Genomic DNA, 21,332 nt, shown 5'->3' on the forward strand with positions numbered 1-21,332 from the left:
AAACATAAAAGTAACAGCACAGTTTCACAATATTGAACACAGGGTGGCAGCAATGCACTATACCAACCAATATACCAACACAACTGAGACAGTTTATTTAAAGGGACACACTTGGAGGGTCCTCTGTGGCTCTGGGAGAACTTTACCAAGTCAGAAAAATAACTGGTCATATCATAGGATGTCCACAGGGTTATCTCAGCTTGTATTCATACACTATGCTTTTAAAAAGCAAGGGCATTTGTTGCAAACTACAGGTGCTGCATTTGAAAGATGTGGGTATTTACCAGGGAGAGAGGGTCTCATTAAAGACACTATTGAGTCGGATCACAGAAAATGTAGTTTTTAGAGCTAGACCCATGTTAGGGCACAAAAAGTCAGGATATCTTGGCCCCTGCTGCATTGATTACTACGAGTTCTGCTTTTAAAAATCATGTTTCTCACAAGGAGAGCCGCTTGAAGATAGCTGTCAGTATGTGGATAAAACAATGTAAGTACAATGCATATGAGTGTATTTGCTGCTGGTGACCTTTTGAGGAATATTCAAGAATAGTAATTTCAATAATTAATGATAATGATAAGAAAACATATGCAGGTGTTACTGTGTGGTTATGATCACTGAGAAATGCACTAAATGGACACTAAAGTTGCAGTGTCAGCCCTGTAATGTGTCGCTGTTATTTAATGGGAGACATTTGAGAGACTTGTTAATTGGGTTACATAAAGAGTGTTGCGACAGCTGCCCGTCTACGGTTGCAGACTTGATAATGTCATAGTGAGAGGCAAAAGAGAGGACATGAAGAGGTGAAGGTGAACAAACAGATGTTCACACTTTTTCCTTAAACTTGGTACAAAGGGACAAAGATGCCTTCAGTGAACACTAGTTAGACTCAGGTGAAACTCATCTTACTCAGTAAGCACCAACATAATGTCAAATCTTTGAGGGTACACCCTCTCAGCTTGGTGTCATTCAACTAAACCAGCAACAATCACACTTCTGAACTAACTATGAACAGAAAAAAAGTATATACAGACAAACAAGCTATCAAGACTCTTGGCCAATTGGGATACCTTCTTCCATGCTATCCTGCAGTGTAATAAAATTCAAACCAGGGAAATCCTCCCCTCTTTTAACCTTAAAGGGATTTTTTTGAAGTGGGGTTGTGTAAGGTACCTATTCATAGTCAGTGTATTAATAACAGTAGATGTCAGTCTGCACGCTCACAGTTGGGAAAAGTAGGTTAGTGTCCGACATGGAAGCTAAGCAATGTACTGCTGTGGATGGGAGTCGGCAGTAGCCAGCAAAAAAAAAGTTGCAAATAAAAAATAAAAAAAAAATCAGTTTAGTGCATGCTATATTGAGAGCATATTCATCACTTCAGACAGCCCGTTTCAGCAGGGAAGCCATCACAGCTTCAGTTCCTGATGAATGCTCTTGTCAAAGGCACCAGCCTCCACTGAGGAAAACAGTAATTTTAGCTTGCTGAACACGGAAGCTGCTGGTCTACTCCTGCTTCGATTAGTTCGTTTGTTAGTGTTATTGTGTGACTTTGATGAATCCAAACTAACCCTTTTAAATGCCAAAGTCACACATCAGCACCATCAAATAACTGATCAAGGCAGCGGTAGACCAGCTGCTCCAGTGTTCAGCGATGTTAAATCACTGTTTTTCTTAATGGAGTTTGAAGAGAGTGAATAACAGCTTCATTTTCCAGTTGGAAATCTCTCTCTGACAGAAAGGTAAAGCAGTGAAAATATTCTCAAAATAGCAAACACTTAAACATATGTAGTTTTTTTTCAGGTGGGACTTTTTTTTTTTTAGGTTGCTAAATTACATTTTGTTGCTGACGTTTTGTCGGACTCAAGCCTACTTCTCTAAACTGGGGGCATGCAGACTGACATTTTCTGTTTGTAATATATTGTCTATGGATAAGTATACCATACAACTCGCACTTTAAAAAATGTGAACTATCCGTTTAAGCTTTCTTTCTGAACAATTTTTATTGTTGGTACCAAGTTATACATTAAAAAAATATTTTTTGCAGCTCAGCTCAAACCAATACAGAGCCTGTCTGTCTAAGCATCTGAGCAGATGCATGTTCCTGTTGTTGCCAACAGAGTGCATTAAACAGTGTATTCATATGTGAAACATTTGGCCTGTACCTCATGGAACACTTTTAGATGGCGGATCATGTGTGACCAGACCACTTCATGGACATGTGCTCGAGGACACTTTGACATTCACCTCAGCCCTAGGTTGGACCAAAAAGAAGTGTTTTATTTATATATTTTTTGCCTTTTTCCTCTTTAAAATTTGATTGAGAAATGTTTCTTTCTTGTCTATTATTTTGATAATTTTTTAAAAAAAATTCTAGAATATCAACATCTTTATAATGATGTAGATTCGATTTTCTTATATATGTTGGTATCATTTCAGTGACTTTGTGTGTTTTAACTATCGGCTGTATAATTCTTGATGTAGATTTGTATTCATAGCCTACTATAGCCTTGGCTTATAAACAACCTGTTCTGACAGAAGGGATGTGTATCAGACTCCATTACCTTCCATCCTGACTGTTTAATCTTTGATTTCAGTCACATCTGAATATTTTTTGGATTCCACAGAAGATCTTGAAACATTCGAGGGTTAAATGCAGCCTATTGACTTAACTGTGTCTGGGAACCACAGGCAAAGTGAGCTTATCCATTGTTTGTTTCCTCCAATGAAAACTGAAATAAAACTCTGCTGTGAGACCAACAATGCTGGTAAAACCTAAATATAAAAAAACAGCAAACAGCTGAGCTGTTCCTGATATTTGGGGCCATTTGTTGTGTAAGTGAAAATCTCTTCTTACTGTATGTGATGATCGTCTAAATGAATTCCAAAAGTTCTTGATGAGGTTGATTTAAGACCCAAAAAGCTTGATGATGATGCAAATGGATGGGATTTTTACTTATACTGGTAGCAAGTTTAAAAAAAAAAAAAAGATTAAGATTAAAAACAACAGTCAAAGCCATGGGGATGAATTGTCAGTCCTTTCCTTTATTCTTTACCTAATAATTAGTTGGAATTAAGTTAAGACAGAAGTCAGCAAATGGTTTTGTGAATGAAGAAAACAGGTTATATTTGTGTTCCACTAACCTTTCAGTGACCCAGTCTGACTTTATTTATAGTGTAATGGTCTTTATTTATAGTGTAATGGAGATAGCTGTTTCACAGTGACGTTCATAGTTCGTGGTATTCACTTTGCAGGAGGAGGGAGTGGTGAGGGGGGCCTGCCTGCTCAGTTTCATCTTCAAAATGCTGTCGGTGAGGTCACTGTGGACTGGTTGAAGCCGGACCAAGAGTTGTTTACTGGCCTCACTGTGCTCAAAGGTTATTCACAAAGTGTTCTCAAGAACCTGTTTTTAGCGATGGGTCAAGAAAGCAGATGGTGAGAAACAACTTGCTTTTTCTTCAGAGTCATTCCTGAGGGTGCTGGTTTTAAGGTTTAAAGTATCAAAGTTTTTAATTTAAATGCATGCCTGTTTAGTCACAACTTAAGCCAGTTGAGGTAACACATTGGTGATTGAGTCAGTGGCCCATTGATATAAAACCAACGCATTTACCATCAGGGTGTCTGTGGTGACTTTCCTGGGCAAAATCACACAGCACACACCAAACCGTTCTCATTCCAAGGTCCTCAAAAACTGATGTTTTTTCTTGGCCCTTGACGAGTGATAGTGACACACACACACAGGGCACCTTTTAGCAAATCTATGTCACTCACAGCTGAAACACACTTTGACATGGGTTAGTGTAGTGATGCAGCTGCGTTTAGATTAAGCCAACAAAACCATCACATGTTTAGGGTTAAAATAAGTACATTTGTTACATAACATAACAAGTTTTGTAATGCTATGTTTAAACCACACTGACTTTTGGTTTCACATAGGACACGAACTTTAGTCTCTTGGGTGAAATTCTGTTTTGGTTTGGCTCTACCATTGATGTGGACTTCCTCACTCTTTAAACGTTGGTTGCTCTCAGGGTCAAGACTTTACTATGAATGGGTTTACACCGCAGTTAGCTGAGTCTCAATGGGACATGACAAAGCATTGCTGGTTGACGACCTGACATCTATGCTATGGTAATCCTTTCATCTCACTACCTGCGGGGCTCATGAAACAAGGTGATTTAATTTGCCAGCCTAGAGAACGAAACAGAGCTTTTCGAAATTGTAACTTCAGTCATGTCACATCTTTGGCTTGCAAACTAGATTTTCAAAATGTATCAGTACCTTTAAATTCTTTGTCACCTGTGCACTGTGGACACAATGTAATTACATTTTCCTTTTATATTACCAAAATATTTAAATGTAGCACAGATAAGTTTACCTTTAATACATCTCTGTTGTATAATTAATTCAAAAAGAACATTACTACTACTAATAATACTAAGAATAATAATGATGATAACAATGATGATAAAAATAACAATAAAACTAACCATTAAAATAACTAAAAAATAACTAATTCAAAAAGTAGATATGGTAAATATTAAAAAACAAAAACAGGTACGCTACAATATGCATCTAAAAGCCACCTCATGCTAGTGGAGCCAAAATCACAACCAGCAACCCACATTAGGTCCTCTCTTAACGTTCACATGCAACTTAAGGCCACTTCAGTGATTGGAAACACAGTAAATAGAGGAAAATACGTCAAAGGCGCTGTCATTTGCAGAGGCAGGACTTTTCCTCAGCCTTGTTTACAAAAACAACTTAAGGGATGTTGGGAAACTTGTCACATGGAATATGAAATGAGTTGTATCTGTACACCGTAATGACTACTTATTACTGAAGTACTCAGACACATGCAGTGTTGAGACCAACAGATGAAGCAGCTGTAGGCTATGCAGGGAAAACACAGGTGTGCATGTCACAATGTAAGGAACTAGCAGTGCACTTTTGGGAATAGAAAAACATCTTGGCACATGCGGTAGACGGTGAAACCTTAGATATGAGGAGAGGAGTTTTGCACAGTCAACCGCATGACATGATGCATGCCTGCTGGGGGCTCTGACCTGGAGCTGCTGTGGAAAGTCACATGTGTAGCAGCATGCACACTGAGGACTCCAACACTCCACTGACAAAGTGTCTGCCCTCTCTAACACTTTCCAGTCAGCATCAGCTCTTCTCTTTGGGTGCTGCTAGTTTGCCTGAACAGACGCTAATGGCTTAAATGATTACATACAGATGCTATGTGCATCCACCCACCCGCGTTCACCATATGGATTGGCTGAGAAGCATGGCGGGTCCTTTTTCTTGGAACATCTTGTAACTTTATTACTTGCAGGGAGGAGGGATGAGGGGATTCCATAAACTCCTCAACTGGTTTTGCATTTGTTGTGGGGCAATAACACTGAGAAATACACCCACCCACAGAAATAACTAAGCTCCAGTGAATGGGCCCTCCTCAAACCTTCCTTACTCATATGAACTCATGCAAATGCTCTTTCTCTCCTAATTTAAATCAGAAATTTCTCAGGACATGTGTTCCGGCTGCCCACTGCTATATTTCGGTAAAGCAACAATAAATTCAGTGGGTTTTTTTTGTTGTTTTAATAGGTGTAGTGAATATTTTGGTTCAAAATTAATCATTCAGCATCATTGCTTATATTGAGGATGAAACTGATTATTGCTGGTGTCCATGGGTGCCCCCTAATGGCCGGGCCCTGGAAAGCTTTTTCCCCCCTCATGGGGTGGCCCTGCTGAGAAAAGGATGTAGGGCAAAAGTTATCCACCACAGAGCTCTTGTCAGCTAGTCAAATACCCCATGAAATCATCTAGGGAATCCAGACAGGCCTCTCTGCCTGATTGGCTGCATGTATCAACCAATAGAAACACGCGGTATGCCCCTCATTGTAGTAATATGAGCTGGTGTCCCCACATGTCCGAGTGTGAAATGTTATGTAAACTCCAAGCTCAGGGTTTATAATTTGAATATATTTATGTCATTGTCAGCAAGTTTTACTGTGGAATTAGGTGTGAATCAACCTGAAAATATTCCCAGTGTTCATGTCCTCATAGTGTTAGTCCACACCAGGCTACCATAACAACACTATTAGGAGCAGATCAACAAGTGCTCAAATATCCGTCTGTGTCTCATAGACTGGTAAACAGGAGATATACATAACAGGTGTGTGTTGCGTGTCAGGCTGCCCCGCGGTCATGTGCAAAAGGTGCCTATAAATTCAGCAGCTTCTCTTTCTTCTTCAACAGAGAGCACACAGCATGAGACGTGGACACTGAAGGGACTAACTGCCTGAAGGATTATATATTCTTTACACTGTGCTGGATTAAAACTTTCCTGGAAAACAACATAGGTAAACCTCTACATGAGGATAACTGTGATTGTTTTTAAAAGGATGCATTTTCAACTTATGTCACTTGATATTAAGTGGTACATATTATAAATATGAAATATTATTTTATTTATTTTTACTTTTAATTTATCAATAAAAAGTAGGATAATTATTCAAATATTTAAAATACTATTATTATTGTTGTTGTTTCTTGTACTTCTGAACTGAAGTATAATGTGTCGTTCAGTTATCATAATTATAAAACTATTAATGAAATGCATAAAACCAACAGCGCTAATTTCCCGTGATGACACACAAGTGATAAAAGCTTGTTTTTGCAGTGAGTGGTGGTATGCTGGCTGACTCACTTCAAACAGAGTTTATGGCCCAGGGTGTCTCCACAACAGAACCGCTTCCAAAGACGAGTGTGCTTCTTGAGAAAACTTGAAGCTTTCCTCCATCCTCACACAGGTATCCACAATGTTTGGCAGGAAAATGTCACATTTTTAGTTCACTGAGTAGTTCGGTATAATCAGAGCAAGTTAAAATGATAAAAGAGAGAACACATTAACATATAGTCTGTGTGTGTCTGTCTTGAGCTGAGTATTGACTTTCATTGGAGTGTGTGGTTTGACGTAAATGTAGGTCCCAGTCAAATAGCATTAAGGGCAGATCTTTCCATTTATATCATCAACCCAGGTGTAGAAATGGTTGGCATGAAACCCAAAGACGTGGTGCCCTCTGCGACAGTTAAGTTCTTCGGAGCAGGCACGGCGGCCTGCATTGCTGACCTTGTCACCTTTCCACTGGATACCGCCAAAGTCAGACTACAAGTGAGAAGCAGGAGGCTTTACACATTTTAACTATAGATTTTGTCCAATTTATGTCTCCTAACAATCATTTCATGTCAACCTATTGTCCAGATTCAGGGAGAGTCTCAGAAAGTTGAAGGGGCCAGAGAAATGAAGTATCGTGGGGTGTTCGGCACCATCACCACCATGGTGCGCACAGAGGGGCCCAGGAGTCTGTACAGCGGACTGGTGGCAGGACTCCAGAGGCAGATGAGCTTTGCCTCTGTCCGAATTGGCCTCTATGACTCCATGAAGCAATTCTACACTCGGGGCACTGAGAGTGAGTTGCATAACCCGAGCATAATTGTGTTAAAAGGAACAGTGTGGTTTCGGTTCCACTAATCGTCATATGCTGCACAGGTGCTGGGGTTGTTACACGGCTCATGGCGGGCTGCACCACTGGAGCCATGGCTGTGGCTTTTGCACAACCAACAGATGTGGTGAAGGTGCGTTTCCAAGCCCAGGTACGACTGGCTGATGGTGGGAGGAGATACAACAGCACCCTGGACGCCTACAAGACAATTGCCAGGGATGAGGGAATGCGAGGCCTCTGGAAAGGTGCCTGCCATGTTACTTCAAACATTTTAATAGTGCATAATATTTATGTGTTACCATTAAAAAATCCCTCCACTGGTTTTGAAGCAACTGTCATCTCTTTTCTTTTAGGTTGTATGCCCAACATCACCCGTAATGCCATTGTAAACTGTGCAGAGCTGGTGACCTATGACATAATCAAAGAACTCATCCTCAAGTATGACCTAATGACAGGTGAGGTGAAAAAGCAAACAAATTATTGTAGATATTATTCCAATTTCTTACTCAGCCAAATACCAACATTGTGGAAGGATGTGACTCACCTTCTGTTCTCCTACAGACAACCTGCCGTGCCACTTCACTGCTGCCTTTGGTGCAGGCTTCTGCACAACAGTAGTGGCTTCCCCCGTGGACGTAGTCAAAACACGGTTCATGAATTCGACAGAGGGCCAGTACAGGAGCGCTATCAACTGTGCTCTCACCATGATGAGAAAGGAAGGACCCACAGCCTTCTATAAAGGGTAAAAAAAAAACAAACCTGCCAACACAACACTGAACCAAACAATAACCTGTTTGGGACACTTCCTTACTTTTCTTTCCTTTGTCTCCTTTAGGTTCATGCCTTCTTTCCTGCGACTGGGGTCATGGAACATTGTGATGTTTGTGACGTATGAACAAATTAAAAGAGGTATGACCAGAACACAACAGTACTGGGAGTCACCGTTTTGACCTCACCTCGTCACACTGCTTCTTCAGACAGAGCCGCATGGACACAACAGCCTAACCTTCACCACGATGCAGTGGTGACCCAGGGTTGGAAAGGAATGTAAAAAAGACTCATGGTAGGAAGCTGTAGCACAGATTCTGAGGGCATCGTTGCAATGCCAGACCGAAACAAGGACTCAAGTGCAAGGAGACGTTGTAATGGTACCTCCATTACAAAGATGCTTTCTCAGGTGAAAAAGATGGACGTGAAATTGTAATTCCAGAAGGTTTCTGAATGTTTTATCTCTTTCCAACATATGTACTTAAACCTTAATCAGCTGGCTGTTACATGGTTTAAAAGATGGATTTCTGTGTTTACAAGGATGAACTGTGAGATAATGAATAATGTTGCAACATGATTGTATTTGTTGTTCAGGGTTTTTTGTCTGGCAACACAGACCTAAATAGTGACCACTTCTATTGTCCTTATGTTGCTTGTTGTATTGTGGATTGTTTAACATGTTTACCTTGTTTGTGCATGTGGAAGGGTTTATAGGTAAATCAATGTCCTGTTTATTGTAAATAGCATGATTTATTGCTGGTCAATAAGTGATAAATATGTCGTGCACAGTGACAAATGATGCCAAAATTAATAAAGAAAGTCCTTTATTAATCATAGTCTGTTATTGAATTGACTGCACTTTTGTTAGCTGGAATACAGTTTAGTGTTATTAGATCATAGAGTGACTGCAATGGAGAAACTGATAAGATAATTGTTGACAGAAAGTGGAGGTTTAAGTGGGACAGTATTCAATATTTACAGTAAGTTCCATTGTGGTAGAAATCAGTAGTGTACACCAACTAAAGCATTTTGGTGACTGTGACTGTTTACCTCACCTCTTATACTTCGATGATTTAGATTATGATCCAAGTTTGTCCAAAATGGTTCAGTAAAAGAAATTGTTCTCAAATGATCAAATATTGAATTCCATTTATACTTGATGAAAATATAAACTTCCTAACCTTCTGATTTGGTAAAGACAGTAGACACCAAAAGATGGACTACATAGCCCAGGTAACAAACATATAGCCCACCTCACATGTAGCACAGTATTGGTAAGATGGGGAAAGTTGCATCCTCTCAACACATGTAATGAATGGCTATGCTCTAGTAAACTGTGACATTTATTCTGCTGCATTCTTGAGATTTATTCCACCAGAAAGAGAGGTTTTAGGGTAAATTATATAATTTTTGTTACAGGATAATAATGATCTATGTGTTCATTTTAACAAGACACCCTAAAATAAAGACTATTAGCCTGAGGGACAGGCTACAAGGCTTAAATCTTCTAGATAACCCAATAATAGGTTTGGGTTGGGATTTTAATTCATTTTAGTCAGAGTTTCTTGCTCCAGGCAGGGTCACTACTGAGGCAAGCTGCCCCTTAACCAGATTTGAATTACTGTGCTATAACAACAAAGTTGGCTTCTCGACCCATTTATTTATTTAGGCATCGTCATCATCCTGCACACATGCTTATTTCCATTTTTAATTTTACCATAAATTGCCTTTGTTCTTAAGGGGTGTATTTCCCCCATCTGTTAAGCCCGAAAGTCCCCCAATTGGGGGACTTTGAGAGCAACTTTGCAAGCACACTGATCATGAAGAATATAGTGATGTTGCACATCAAATTAAACAGCAGAACCTGGGCTAGAAGGCTGTAAAAACCCTTTTTACATGCCCCAAACACAGCTTAAACAACAACTAAATAAACAACAACAAATCCAACTCCATACAGCACTGATATCCCAACCCACTCGGTATATTTCGAGCTCTACCTCAACCACACGACTCTGCTGTTTCCACACATATGCGCCAAAGCACACTACCCCAAAGCATCAGAGAGCTAGAGGCCAAAGAACAACAACAGAAATCTTTTCGCCAAAATATATTTGTAATATCTCTCTTACCTTGTTGTTGTTGCTGTGAAAATTGCATTCTGCCGTCAAATCACGCTTCATTCCCATTTACTGTAATGTTGTCCGTCATTGAAATGAATCCAGGAGGAAAAACTTGCCGGCCGGAGGTTCCGGGGGAAGCATAACAATGACCACTCACAGCAGCCGACCTCGCCCCACAACACGTTCTGCTGACTCTGATTGGCTTACAGTGCTGCCCATCATTTGGTGGGTATAGCGCCATTCTATTGGCTCTAACGAATTAAATGAAGTATCAATCACTTGAATCGGCCAAGCCCTCACGGAGATATGGGCCTCCAAAGCTCAGAACAGAAACTCAGAATAGTTTCAAATGTAGTAGGCATGTATTGGTCAGTTTGGAGTGGGAAATACAGGAAAAAAAAACTAAACGGACAGTTGTATGTGTATATCCTAAACATCATTAGGGATCTACAGAAACAAAAAATGAAAGATATAGGATTGTTAATGACAAAAATCACATGCAAACATGGTACAATTTTGGAGAGCTCAACTGAATTTTCTGTACTAAAACCTCTCTAACATTGTTCTGCTTCACTTTATCAGAATCAACCTTTGCAGAGTTAATGTTCACATGTTGTACTATGATTTGATAGCGCTGCAGCTGCATCGTTCCAAACGGATACTCATCCTGAAAATGCTTTTTTTTTTTTTTTTTTTAGGGCGAACCTCAAAATGTTTCATTTGTGCTGTGTGCCATCTTCATTTACTCCTCACATATAACACATATACTCACAAGTGTTCCCTTTACCATGACACCAAAAGTATTCAAATAGACCTTATGGTTGCAGAGGTATATTCATTTCATTAAGGGTATGCAATTTTCGAGCAGAGGCCTATAAAATAGGCTTAGCTTTGCAAAGGTTAACCTTACCCTATGTATCTGTGGGAGTTAGCATTGGGCCTCTGAATAAAACACCTACAGTTTCACACGTGGGTCAGCCAAATGCTAACTAGAATGATATTGGATTAATCAAAATTCTCAGATTCCAGTGTCTTAAATATGAATATTTTCTGGGTACCATACTTCTCTATGACAGTAAACTGAATATCTTTGGGTTGTGGATTTGAAGACATCATCTTGGGCTTTGGAAAACACCGATCAACAGCTTTCACCAATTTCTGACCTTTTATAGACCAAAGAACTAATTAATCAATCTAATTAATTGAGAAAATAATCAACTATGAACATAATCATTAGTTGCAGCCTATCACACAGCTACATGTGTAGGACAACATGCACCCAAGCATTTACATTTGTTTTTTTACAACCCCAACCACCAATAACTAAAAATAAAATGCTGCAATGCTTTAGAGCCGCATGCATATATATATATATATATATAATATGGTTTGTGAATCTATTTTACAAACAAAACCAACAGGAACAACAGGTCATGAATCACCTTTTAACAGAAAGCTGTGGTGAGATGCCGAGGGTCTGAACATACGGATCTAATTTGGTGGGCAACATTCTGTGTTTCTGGATTATCAGCATGACTCAGCATTTACTCTGCAAGCCTGTACTTTGTGTACTATAATGCTATATACAGACCTCCAGATAACAGATAACTGACTTCAATTAGTTTTTAGCAAGTTAATAAATCCAATTTTTCAATGCAACATTTTATTTTTACAAAATATTCAACTCTGATTACACTGAGTTTGTTTGTCTGCCTTTTAATGTTTGTTTTGATGCTGGTGGTCTGAGGACACAGCATAGAGTAGGCTTCATAGTGAAGTCAAGAAGACAGAGACAAAACATGCTCCAACACACATATCAGATAAATACAACCCCAGGCTATTTGTCTCACAGACAGGTTTATAGTCTTTCATTGACCAGCAGGCAGCCCATATGGATGTAGTAGAGGTGGGGCCCTAGGGGTGGGGCCCATCAGCAACACATGCCATGCCATGATGTAACAAGGACAAGGCAGTATTTAAAGCGACGGCTCTCGTCTCCACACTGCTGCATCCTGTCCATTCACTGATTCATTTGGCAATTGTCACTTGGAGAGGCATTTTACCAGGCATTTTTATACTTCCACAAATCAAATCACGGTAAAATTTAGGACCTTTTTTTTGGCATACTTTTACCTTTGTTATAACTGTTCCCCTGCTATTGTTTTTTGATCTTATTTCTGTCTTTTCCAGGAGTTGGAGTATGATTTTAAGGCTCATCACTTCTGAAAAATCTTCTATGGAAAAACAAAGACACCAATTTATAGCTGGGAAAAAATTCAGCCAGAGGGACACCTTTAGAGAATCCTGATCTCTAAAGTTTCTTTCCTAGACTGCTCCATTAAAGGTAAGAATCATTAAGCAAAATTCAGACTACAAAATGAAGTGTAAAATAAGACAAGTCATTTGTGCTATTGACTTTGCAAGGCATTTAAGCCCATGTGAGCCAAGCATTTCCCTCTCTGAACAGCATGTTCTGAACAGCTGTCTTTCATTAAGCATCACTAGAGCTTCTACTTTAGGATGTCTCTTTGCTAAATGGAGGTGTTAAATAAACCCCCAACAGCTGAAGCAATGTTCCAAAAAATACATAACATTTGGATGTTCTTTGGGGTTTATCTTTTTCAGATTTTGGAGGAGCTTCTTTTCCTGTGCACATTAATAAGCCACTTCTCAATCCTTATACTGATTGAAAAAATTCTGGAAAATGGTTGGATTTGGACCTGCAGACGTGCCTCCATCAGCAGCTGTGAAGTTTGTAGGAGCGGGAACTGCAGGCTGCATAGCTGACCTGGTCACCTTTCCCCTGGACACAGCCAAAGTGCGACTGCAGGTACACAAGCGTGATTTGACTTCTCATCAACATATCAAATGCTGTTATTGCATGTACAGATATGTGAACATACTGAATGTAAAAGTCTCTCGTCCCCACCTTTTATCTTGCAAAGATACAAGGAGAGGCCAGAGCTCCTGTAGCTGCAGGGAAAGAGTATGCAGTGAAGTATCGTGGAGTGTTTGGCACCATCACCACCATGGTGCGTACAGAGGGGCCCAGGAGCCTTTACAGTGGACTAGTGGCAGGACTCCAGAGGCAGATGAGCTTTGCCTCTGTCCGCATTGGTCTCTACGACTCTGTAAAACAGTTTTACACCAAAGGCTCCGAGCGTGAGTATCTCTGAATGTATTCCAATAATAGCTAAAGGAGTCCTGCAACATTTAGGCTGACAACTCCCTCCTGTCTGGTTCAGATGTTGGTATTGGCAGCCGGCTGCTTGCAGGATGTACCACTGGTGCCATGGCGGTTGCTTTTGCTCAGCCTACAGATGTGGTGAAAGTTCGCTTCCAGGCACAGGCCAGGTCCCCTGGGTGTGTCAGGCGCTATTGCAGCACTGTTAATGCTTACAAGACCATTGCAAAAGAAGAAGGCATTCATGGTCTGTGGAAAGGTACAGTAGCTTGAGTTTAAGAGGATTATTTAGGTATTAAAGCACAATGCCCTTTCTCTAATGATAAGTCTTTATATCACCTTGTCACTCAGGTACAGCTCCAAACATTGCACGGAATGCAATTGTTAACTGCACTGAACTGGTGACGTACGATTTCATCAAGGATACACTCCTTAGGTCCACTCCGCTGACAGGTAAAACAATGTCTGCACTGCAATATGATGGAGTGGAGTGATATAATGCCCCAGTGTTGTTCTCTCTGGAGAAGTAACTTTCAGCCTGCACTCCACAGATAATCTGCCCTGCCACTTCGTATCAGCCTTCGGTGCAGGGCTATGCACAACAGTGATCGCTTCTCCAGTTGATGTGGTCAAGACAAGATACATGAATGCTGCTCTTAGCCAGTACAGCAGTGTCCTCAAGTGTGCTGCTGCCATGATGACCAAAGAGGGACCACTTGCCTTTTATAAGGGGTAAGCACTGACTGTGTGGACAATACTGAAAGGATGAATGAGGATATAAATCAAACCTTTACAACGGAGGGGGGGAACAGGGTGTAAACTAAAGGTAGAAAACAGCTTTTAGTATAATTGTAGACAGATTTTAAACAATGGTGTTGTTTTTCTGTTTTTTTGCTCCTCAGGTTCATGCCATCTTTCTTACGCCTGGGCTCCTGGAATGTGGTGATGTTTGTGACATACGAGCAGCTGAAACGAGCCATGATGGCAGCGAATCACAACTGCACAACTATACTGTAACCATTATTGTCTGTCAGAAGGTTGATGCTGTGGCACATTGGTGCTGTTTAAAAATTTCCTTACTTTTTGTTACCTCCTAGACTATATTACAGCTCAGAATATCAAAGTTATTTAAACTGTGTTGATACTGCTCTCTCTCTCTCTCTCTCTCTCTCTCTCTCTCTCTCTCTCATAACCACATTAATCATCAGTCAGAGGGTAGCAACACATGTATTAGCATGTGATCAATATTTAAAAGCTAGAGCTTGTTTGATGAGATGCTTGCTCTCAGCGGAGAGCTTCTCAGGAAACTGGATGTCAAAAGTAACGATAAGGTTTCCTCTGTGGGAGGGATCCTGGGACAGCGGCATCCCCTCTCCAGTCACCACTTTGTTGTACGCAGGGCTGATGTGTTGTGACAAACAAATCAGAGACAGGAAAATGGTAATTAATGCAAATGATGCACAAAGTCAAAACATATCCTGCTAGAAATGTCCCTCTTTAAGTGTACTGTTTATATAAAGTGCTTGAATTTCTTATGATCATCTCTACCTGTGTGTTTAAATAATTCAGATATTAAAGTATCTCAGATGAATGTCAAATTAATAGTATAACAGGATAATACATTATACATGAATGATATTTAGGTATGTATTATTCCACTCACTGCACAATGTCATTGATGGGAATACTGAGTAGCCTGCCATCTAGTGTCTCCACATCCACAGAGAACCCAGTCAAGGCCTGTGGGAAAGGTTCAGTGTTTATTCTACTTCAACCAAATCTTTAAGTATGACTAATAATAAAAAAATATTATTCATGACTCACCATCTCCAGAGTGATCCGGGCCTTGTAGATCAGGTCATTGTGTTGTCTCACAAACAGAGGATGACTCTTCTGTCGCACTATGAACACAATATCTGCAGGGATGTTGTTTGGTCCCTAAAGGTAAAATACAGCAGGATTACGCTCTCTCCCTAAAACATAGCTTAGTGATAGTTGTTGCCATGCACAGTTTCTTAAAGAACAGCTTTGTACACATACTTTGTTTTCACCAAAATTGACCAAATCATATAAAGCAAAACTGTGGTTTTATTCATATAAGTATATGTGAACACTTTAGAGAGATCAGCTGAGGCCACCTACTGGTGGCATTGCAGCAGATCCACTGGAAACTGAGTTATTAGATGCACTTTGAGAATTTCCTAAAAATATTATTACAGTTCATATTCATGCATTACTTTCTGATATCTTTACCTGATTCAAAACTGGCCAGTCCTACAGTCTGTGGTCAACAGCTTCAGCAAGTTTAAAGTCATGTTTCATGAACACTTATTAATCAAACAGAATTTTAAAATGAATTGGAGGATATTTTTAAAGGAGTGGAATGTAGAGATCTAATACAAAATGATACACTCGGACTTGCTAAAAAATGCACCCTTCTCCATTAGAGATGCTTACAAATGTTACTATTCTCATTGTTCTTTAAGTTTATGATGATCTTACATGAATTTGCACAACATTACACTATTGCAGTGTTGTTAAAAATGTACATACTTCAGATCCTGCACAAAAACAGACTAACAATTGCTTTAGGAAAAGGTTTTGTGCTTCTTATCACAAATCATGCATACTGACATGTTGGTCAGTATGCATGATTTGTGACTTTCCTCAAAAGCTTATAGCACACCAAAAGCTGTAGTTATATATAATGAAGTCTTAGGGCCGCTGTCAAACTGTCTGCTTAGGGCAACAAAACGGTTTGACTTAGAATACATATAGGTATAGGTATATATAGGTATAGAATAGATAGACAAACAAGAAAGGATGGCAGAGGAGATACCCGCACACAAATGTAACTGGGCTAAAAAAAAAAAAAGGGAATAAAAACAGCAGCAATCTGGTACATTTCAATCCTTGACTATCATCAGAGCACTGATTCAGAGGACAGAAAGGCTGCTGTTTTATTCACTCTTTATTATTTTTTTGCACTTTGAGCACCTTTTTTTGTGCATGGATGTCTTTAATAAACTGACCATTTTTGCATTTGTCTTAGCCTGTGGACCTTTTTGTGGCTTTCTAGCCCAGTTACATTGTGTGTAGGTATCTCCTCTGCTGTCCTGTAAATGATGTAGACCCATCAGCTGAAAAAATCAGCTCTATTTGGTGACAGAGTGTTTTTGATAAATCAGCACCAGGGACAGCGACACAAGCCAAACTGGTCATAACCCACATTCTTGTAAGAAATTTTGCAAGAGGGAAAGAAATAAAGGAACAGTGCCGACAATTACCAAAGCTTTACCTTGTTTTTAACCAAAATAATTCATCCTAACCTCAACCAAACAACTTAACCACACAGGAGCAGTGTGTAGCATTTAGCTGTATCTAGCGGTGAGGATTTCAGATTGCAACCAGGTGAAACATCTCACATGTGCCAAGCGTGAAATTCCAGTTATGATTCCTTCAGCATTCATTGTTCAAGAAGTTTTTACCAGAAGGCAAATTATCCGCAGAGATCTTTTTACTTAACACAAACGGATCAGGTGATAAAAACTAAGAAACTAGAACTCATAAAAACAACAAATAAAGCAGTTTAACATTAAAAATCTGCTTACTAGGTTGACAGGAAAATGCGAATCGCCCAATATAGAGTAGGGATGTAACGATTACCGATATAATGGTAAATCTCGGTTAATTTTTACACGGTAAGAATTACAGTTTATGTTTAAATTAATTGCATTATTGCGGTGGATTATCAGGATATGTAATAACTCATTCAAGTCTTGGGATGCAGGCGCTGCGTGAATGCGTAGCATGTGTTACGCATGTGTGGCCAGTTATGCTTCCTCGACATAAGCTCAAGGAAACAACATCAAACGCTGCCGTGTTAACCTTTGACCGAGAGCATGCACTCCTTTTCTCATACAGGTAATCCTCTGACTCACATGCACACTTCTAATGTGTGAATTATTCTGTGTAATGATGACCGTAGCCCTTAGGGTTTTTTTGGTTTCTCCTGCACATTTGTGATTTCTATTCTATATAGTGTATGCTTTTTGTTCTACTCTTGCATTGTTTTGTTTTATATATATTTTTCCTCTCGTGCTAATAAATAAATAATTAATATATATATTGTTTACATGTTTTGCTGACTGTTAAAATGTACCAGACAAATAAGCTTTGCTCCTGTAATGTGTTTACATATTTTGTTCATTTAGAATAAAATTTTCTGTTGCTGTGCCAATCCCTTGCCCCTTTAATGTGAAAGTTTCATTTTAATATAAGATTTTGGCTGTTAACATTTTAGTATGATAAGGAAGTTACAAGATTTAGTGAAGTTATTTCAATGTATCTATTTTTTGGACATTTTACAGCATTTAAACAAATATCGCAATATTATCATTTACCGTGATAATTTGGTCACTATAATCGAGATATCAAATTTTCCATATCATTACATCCCTAATATAGAGCCACAGTTTGTTTTTTCTGTTGTGGACTACTGTAGACACAAGATGGTGCAACATGGCAGATTCTGCAAATGAGGACCTGCTCCCTATGTAGACATATACGGCTCATTCTAAAGTAATAAAGATAAAACGATTCTCATTTTCAGGTGATTATTTAGTAAAAGAAAAACACTTAGTATATCATATTCCACTTGAAAAATTGAATTTCCCAACGGACTAGTAAAAATGGTTTCTTTTTCTTTCTTTCTTTCTTTCTTTCTTTCTTTCTTTCCTTTTTCTTTCTTTCTTTTCTGCCAATACATCCCCCTAAATCCTGCACACTGAACCTTTAAACAAACTAGAGAAACCATTTCTAATCACAAGTTGTCAGCTCCTTTTCTGACCATTCTCATAGAGGCAGCAATCACTCAGAGGAAGAAGGGAAAGTAGACCAGCAAATCTCTTTTACAGAATGACAGCATATGGATGACTTGTCAGTGAGTATTACTGCTGCTGTCATAAATCTCAAGAGTAAATGGTGATGTATGTGTTTTTGTTTTTTTTTTACCTGATCTCCCTCTTTGGGGAAAGTTATTCTCGTGCCTTCTTTCCACCCAGGCCTCACATCTATAGTCAGGAGCTTGTCTCTGATACTGGATGTGTATCCATCCTCATTCATAACCTGTTCAACAAATGAGGCAGAAATTTATGAATGTATGAATAAGATGTTTGATCAGAGATAGTTATCCTACATACAGTTTCTCTTACCCTGCGAGATATCTTAATCTTTTTTGTGCATCCATGGAAGAGATCATCCAGGGACAGATGAAGGTCTCTCTCTATGTGAGAATCTTGTGTCTTCACCACTCCTGGTTGCAGGCTACCGAACTGAAGCGGTGCATCATTTGTGTAGAAGTCTAGTAGAGAAATAAAATAAAGTTAATGTAATTATTATGAAATGCACATTAAGTGTACTGTATGGTCTGTTTTTCCCACCTGCAAATGGGCTGTCGCCTCCAAAAAACTGTCTGAATGTTTTGTCTGGGTTCCCGTGGTAGACATATTTAGATGACCAAGCACCACTGCTGCCAAACTCAGGTGGGATACCTCCTTTAAGACCCTCCTCACCAAACTTGTCATAGGTTGCCTTCTTTCGAGCTGTCAGAAAGAACATAGGTATACAGGATTGTTATAGATGCATGCTGCCAATCTCCAGGCAGTAAATAAAATTAAAAATAAAAAGTGTGCCACTGTATAGATTCATTCTGATGTTGATTTCAAATAAAATGTATCTGTCCTCGAGCCAACTGGTTCCTAAGGGTCATGAGTTTCAAGCTTTAATGTACAGCATTTATCCCAGCATTTTATTAATTTCTGTTAGAGAGAATGCTAAATGAAAGTGTTATTTTTTAGAATTGTGATTATTATGCAAAACCTTAACTCTAAAATAATATAACAGGATAAGGGCATGGTGAAGACCTACGAGCTATATTTACCGATTCTTCCCTCTCTACTAAACAGCCTCGTCCTGCATTAGAAATGTATGCAGTTAAAACAGAGAGCTAAACTTCAGGGAAAAGACACACTAAATTTGTTGAAACCTATTAGTTATGTATGATTGTTGAAATTTAAAAAAAAACTTGCTGCAGAGAATCACATGAAAAGTCCAAACATCTGGATAATTTATCTCTGATGCAATATTAAGAGAAAATCTGCTCAAAATTCACCCAAATTGCTCGTTTTGCACAAATTTAACTGCAGTTTTTGCTTTCACTATTTAGGTCAATTGTTTATCAGCTGCAATGAGTTGTTATTGTTTTGCATTAAAGATAATATAATAATAAAAATATGTGCCCCTTAAAGAAACAGGTTGAGAACCACTGCTCTAGCCTCTTAACAGATACATGCACACTTTACATCATCATTACTATTCACATATTGGTCAGATACAGTTTACCTGTTAATAAAACAAGCTTTCCTTTATTCAAGCCTTATAATAGCAGCAAAACATGTTATACAGTTTTTAGCATTTATTAATAATTAGTTTATCATGAGACATAAGAGCAGATAAGTTAGTTATTACACCAATTTCAAAAGTTTTGATCAATTTTACTTGTGAGTTGATTTGCCTATAGTTGAATGGCACTACTGATCTAGTATTTACGGTAAAACAAACCTCCCTGCTGTACTCACGGTCGCTCAGCACATCATAAGCTTCACCCAGCTGACTGAACTTCTCGCTGCTTCCAGGTCCTCTGTTGCTGCTCGGGTGAAACTTCAAAGCAAGACGTCGATATCTAATTAGATAAATAGGTCAAATTGTGACAATGAACAAAACGCCTCATGTTTTAAGTCTTAAAGTCTATTGGGTAGGCTAACTTAACGTAAGCTAATAGTTAGTAAGCTAGTTTAACAGAAACTTACGCCTTTTTGATGTCTGCGTCTGTTGCATTTCTGTTTATTTCCAGCGTCTCGTAGTAATCATGACCCATTATGAAAATAAATGGTTAAAACAAACTAGAAATAATAGAAAAGCTGAATATATCCGCACGCTTTGACGCAGCAGCTGTTGTTAAGCTTGGTTTCCAGGGTAACAGATGCTCTGGAAACTCTCGCGGGACTTGCCATGATGGCTGAACCAATCCGGGCCGGGCACTAGTACACACACACACACACACACACACACACACACACACACACTGCTTAGTGTTACGAGACACCTGACAACATATTTGACTGCTGTGCACATGTTGGAAAATACAACAACGTTATAATTTGGTGTCTTATTGTTGGGTGTTGTAAAGTCACAGTGAAATTACTTTACAGCTTCTCAGTCACCTATAAACTTTGAACTACACTAACCTGTGTGAAAGGTGCTATACAAACAAAGTCTGATTGATTGCTGCCCCACAGTATACAAAGTGAACCTTTTCTTTTTCAATGGTTTCCAGTGGTCATGGCTGGACTAACCTGTTGGGACTCAAACACATCCAGCTCCTCCCTTCCTGTACTTTATGCACCCTGTCACTGTAGTTTTAAGGTGATTTATTAAGTAAGTACAATTCCCTTTTATTTAGTAACATGCACTGGCTGAGCTGAATACAAACAAAATTAAGTACAGCCTCTGCAACTGTCATCCTTCATCAAAGATTAGGCAATGATGCTACATCAGTTCAGTTTATATTGTATCTAAAGTTTGCAATTAATCAAACTATGTGAAATTACTTGACATATTTTGAACCTGGGCTTCAGGGACGCTGAGACAGTTGCCTGCTTTGCAATCTTGCCTTGCAGGTGCATACAGGTGG

The 21,332-nt window shown here is 39.1% G+C and overlaps 3 protein-coding genes across 3 annotated transcripts; 2 read left to right on the plus strand and 1 right to left on the minus strand.

The window, feature by feature from the left end:
• Positions 1-6,260: 6,260 nt before the first annotated feature.
• On the plus strand, positions 6,261-9,111 carry LOC125898844 (mitochondrial uncoupling protein 2-like). Its single transcript, XM_049592812.1, has 8 exons — positions 6,261-6,364; positions 6,685-6,814; positions 7,043-7,176; positions 7,267-7,474; positions 7,555-7,752; positions 7,861-7,962; positions 8,069-8,249; positions 8,343-9,111. Exons 3-8 carry the CDS (start codon positions 7,051-7,053, stop codon positions 8,455-8,457), a joined length of 930 nt encoding a protein of 309 aa, XP_049448769.1. The 5' UTR covers positions 6,261-6,364; positions 6,685-6,814; positions 7,043-7,050; the 3' UTR covers positions 8,458-9,111.
• Positions 9,112-11,831: 2,720 nt separating this feature from the next.
• Positions 11,832-14,972, plus strand: LOC125898824 (mitochondrial uncoupling protein 2-like). The gene is made up of 6 exons (XM_049592768.1): positions 11,832-13,225; positions 13,341-13,557; positions 13,641-13,838; positions 13,931-14,032; positions 14,131-14,311; positions 14,482-14,972. The coding sequence occupies exons 1-6, from the start codon at positions 13,100-13,102 to the stop codon at positions 14,594-14,596; spliced, it is 939 nt and encodes a 312-aa protein (XP_049448725.1). The 5' UTR covers positions 11,832-13,099; the 3' UTR covers positions 14,597-14,972.
• Positions 14,821-20,607, minus strand: dnajb13 (DnaJ heat shock protein family (Hsp40) member B13). Its single transcript, XM_049592767.1, has 8 exons — positions 20,449-20,607; positions 20,218-20,321; positions 19,021-19,182; positions 18,793-18,941; positions 18,593-18,706; positions 15,404-15,517; positions 15,243-15,319; positions 14,821-14,980 (listed from the first exon to the last, which is right to left on the minus strand). The coding sequence occupies exons 1-8, from the start codon at positions 20,514-20,516 to the stop codon at positions 14,821-14,823; spliced, it is 948 nt and encodes a 315-aa protein (XP_049448724.1). The 5' UTR covers positions 20,517-20,607.
• Positions 20,608-21,332: the final 725 nt, after the last annotated feature.

Source organism: Epinephelus fuscoguttatus, linkage group LG12 (assembly GCF_011397635.1).
Source record: "Epinephelus fuscoguttatus linkage group LG12, E.fuscoguttatus.final_Chr_v1".
Taxonomy (NCBI): domain Eukaryota; kingdom Metazoa; phylum Chordata; class Actinopteri; order Perciformes; family Serranidae; genus Epinephelus; species Epinephelus fuscoguttatus.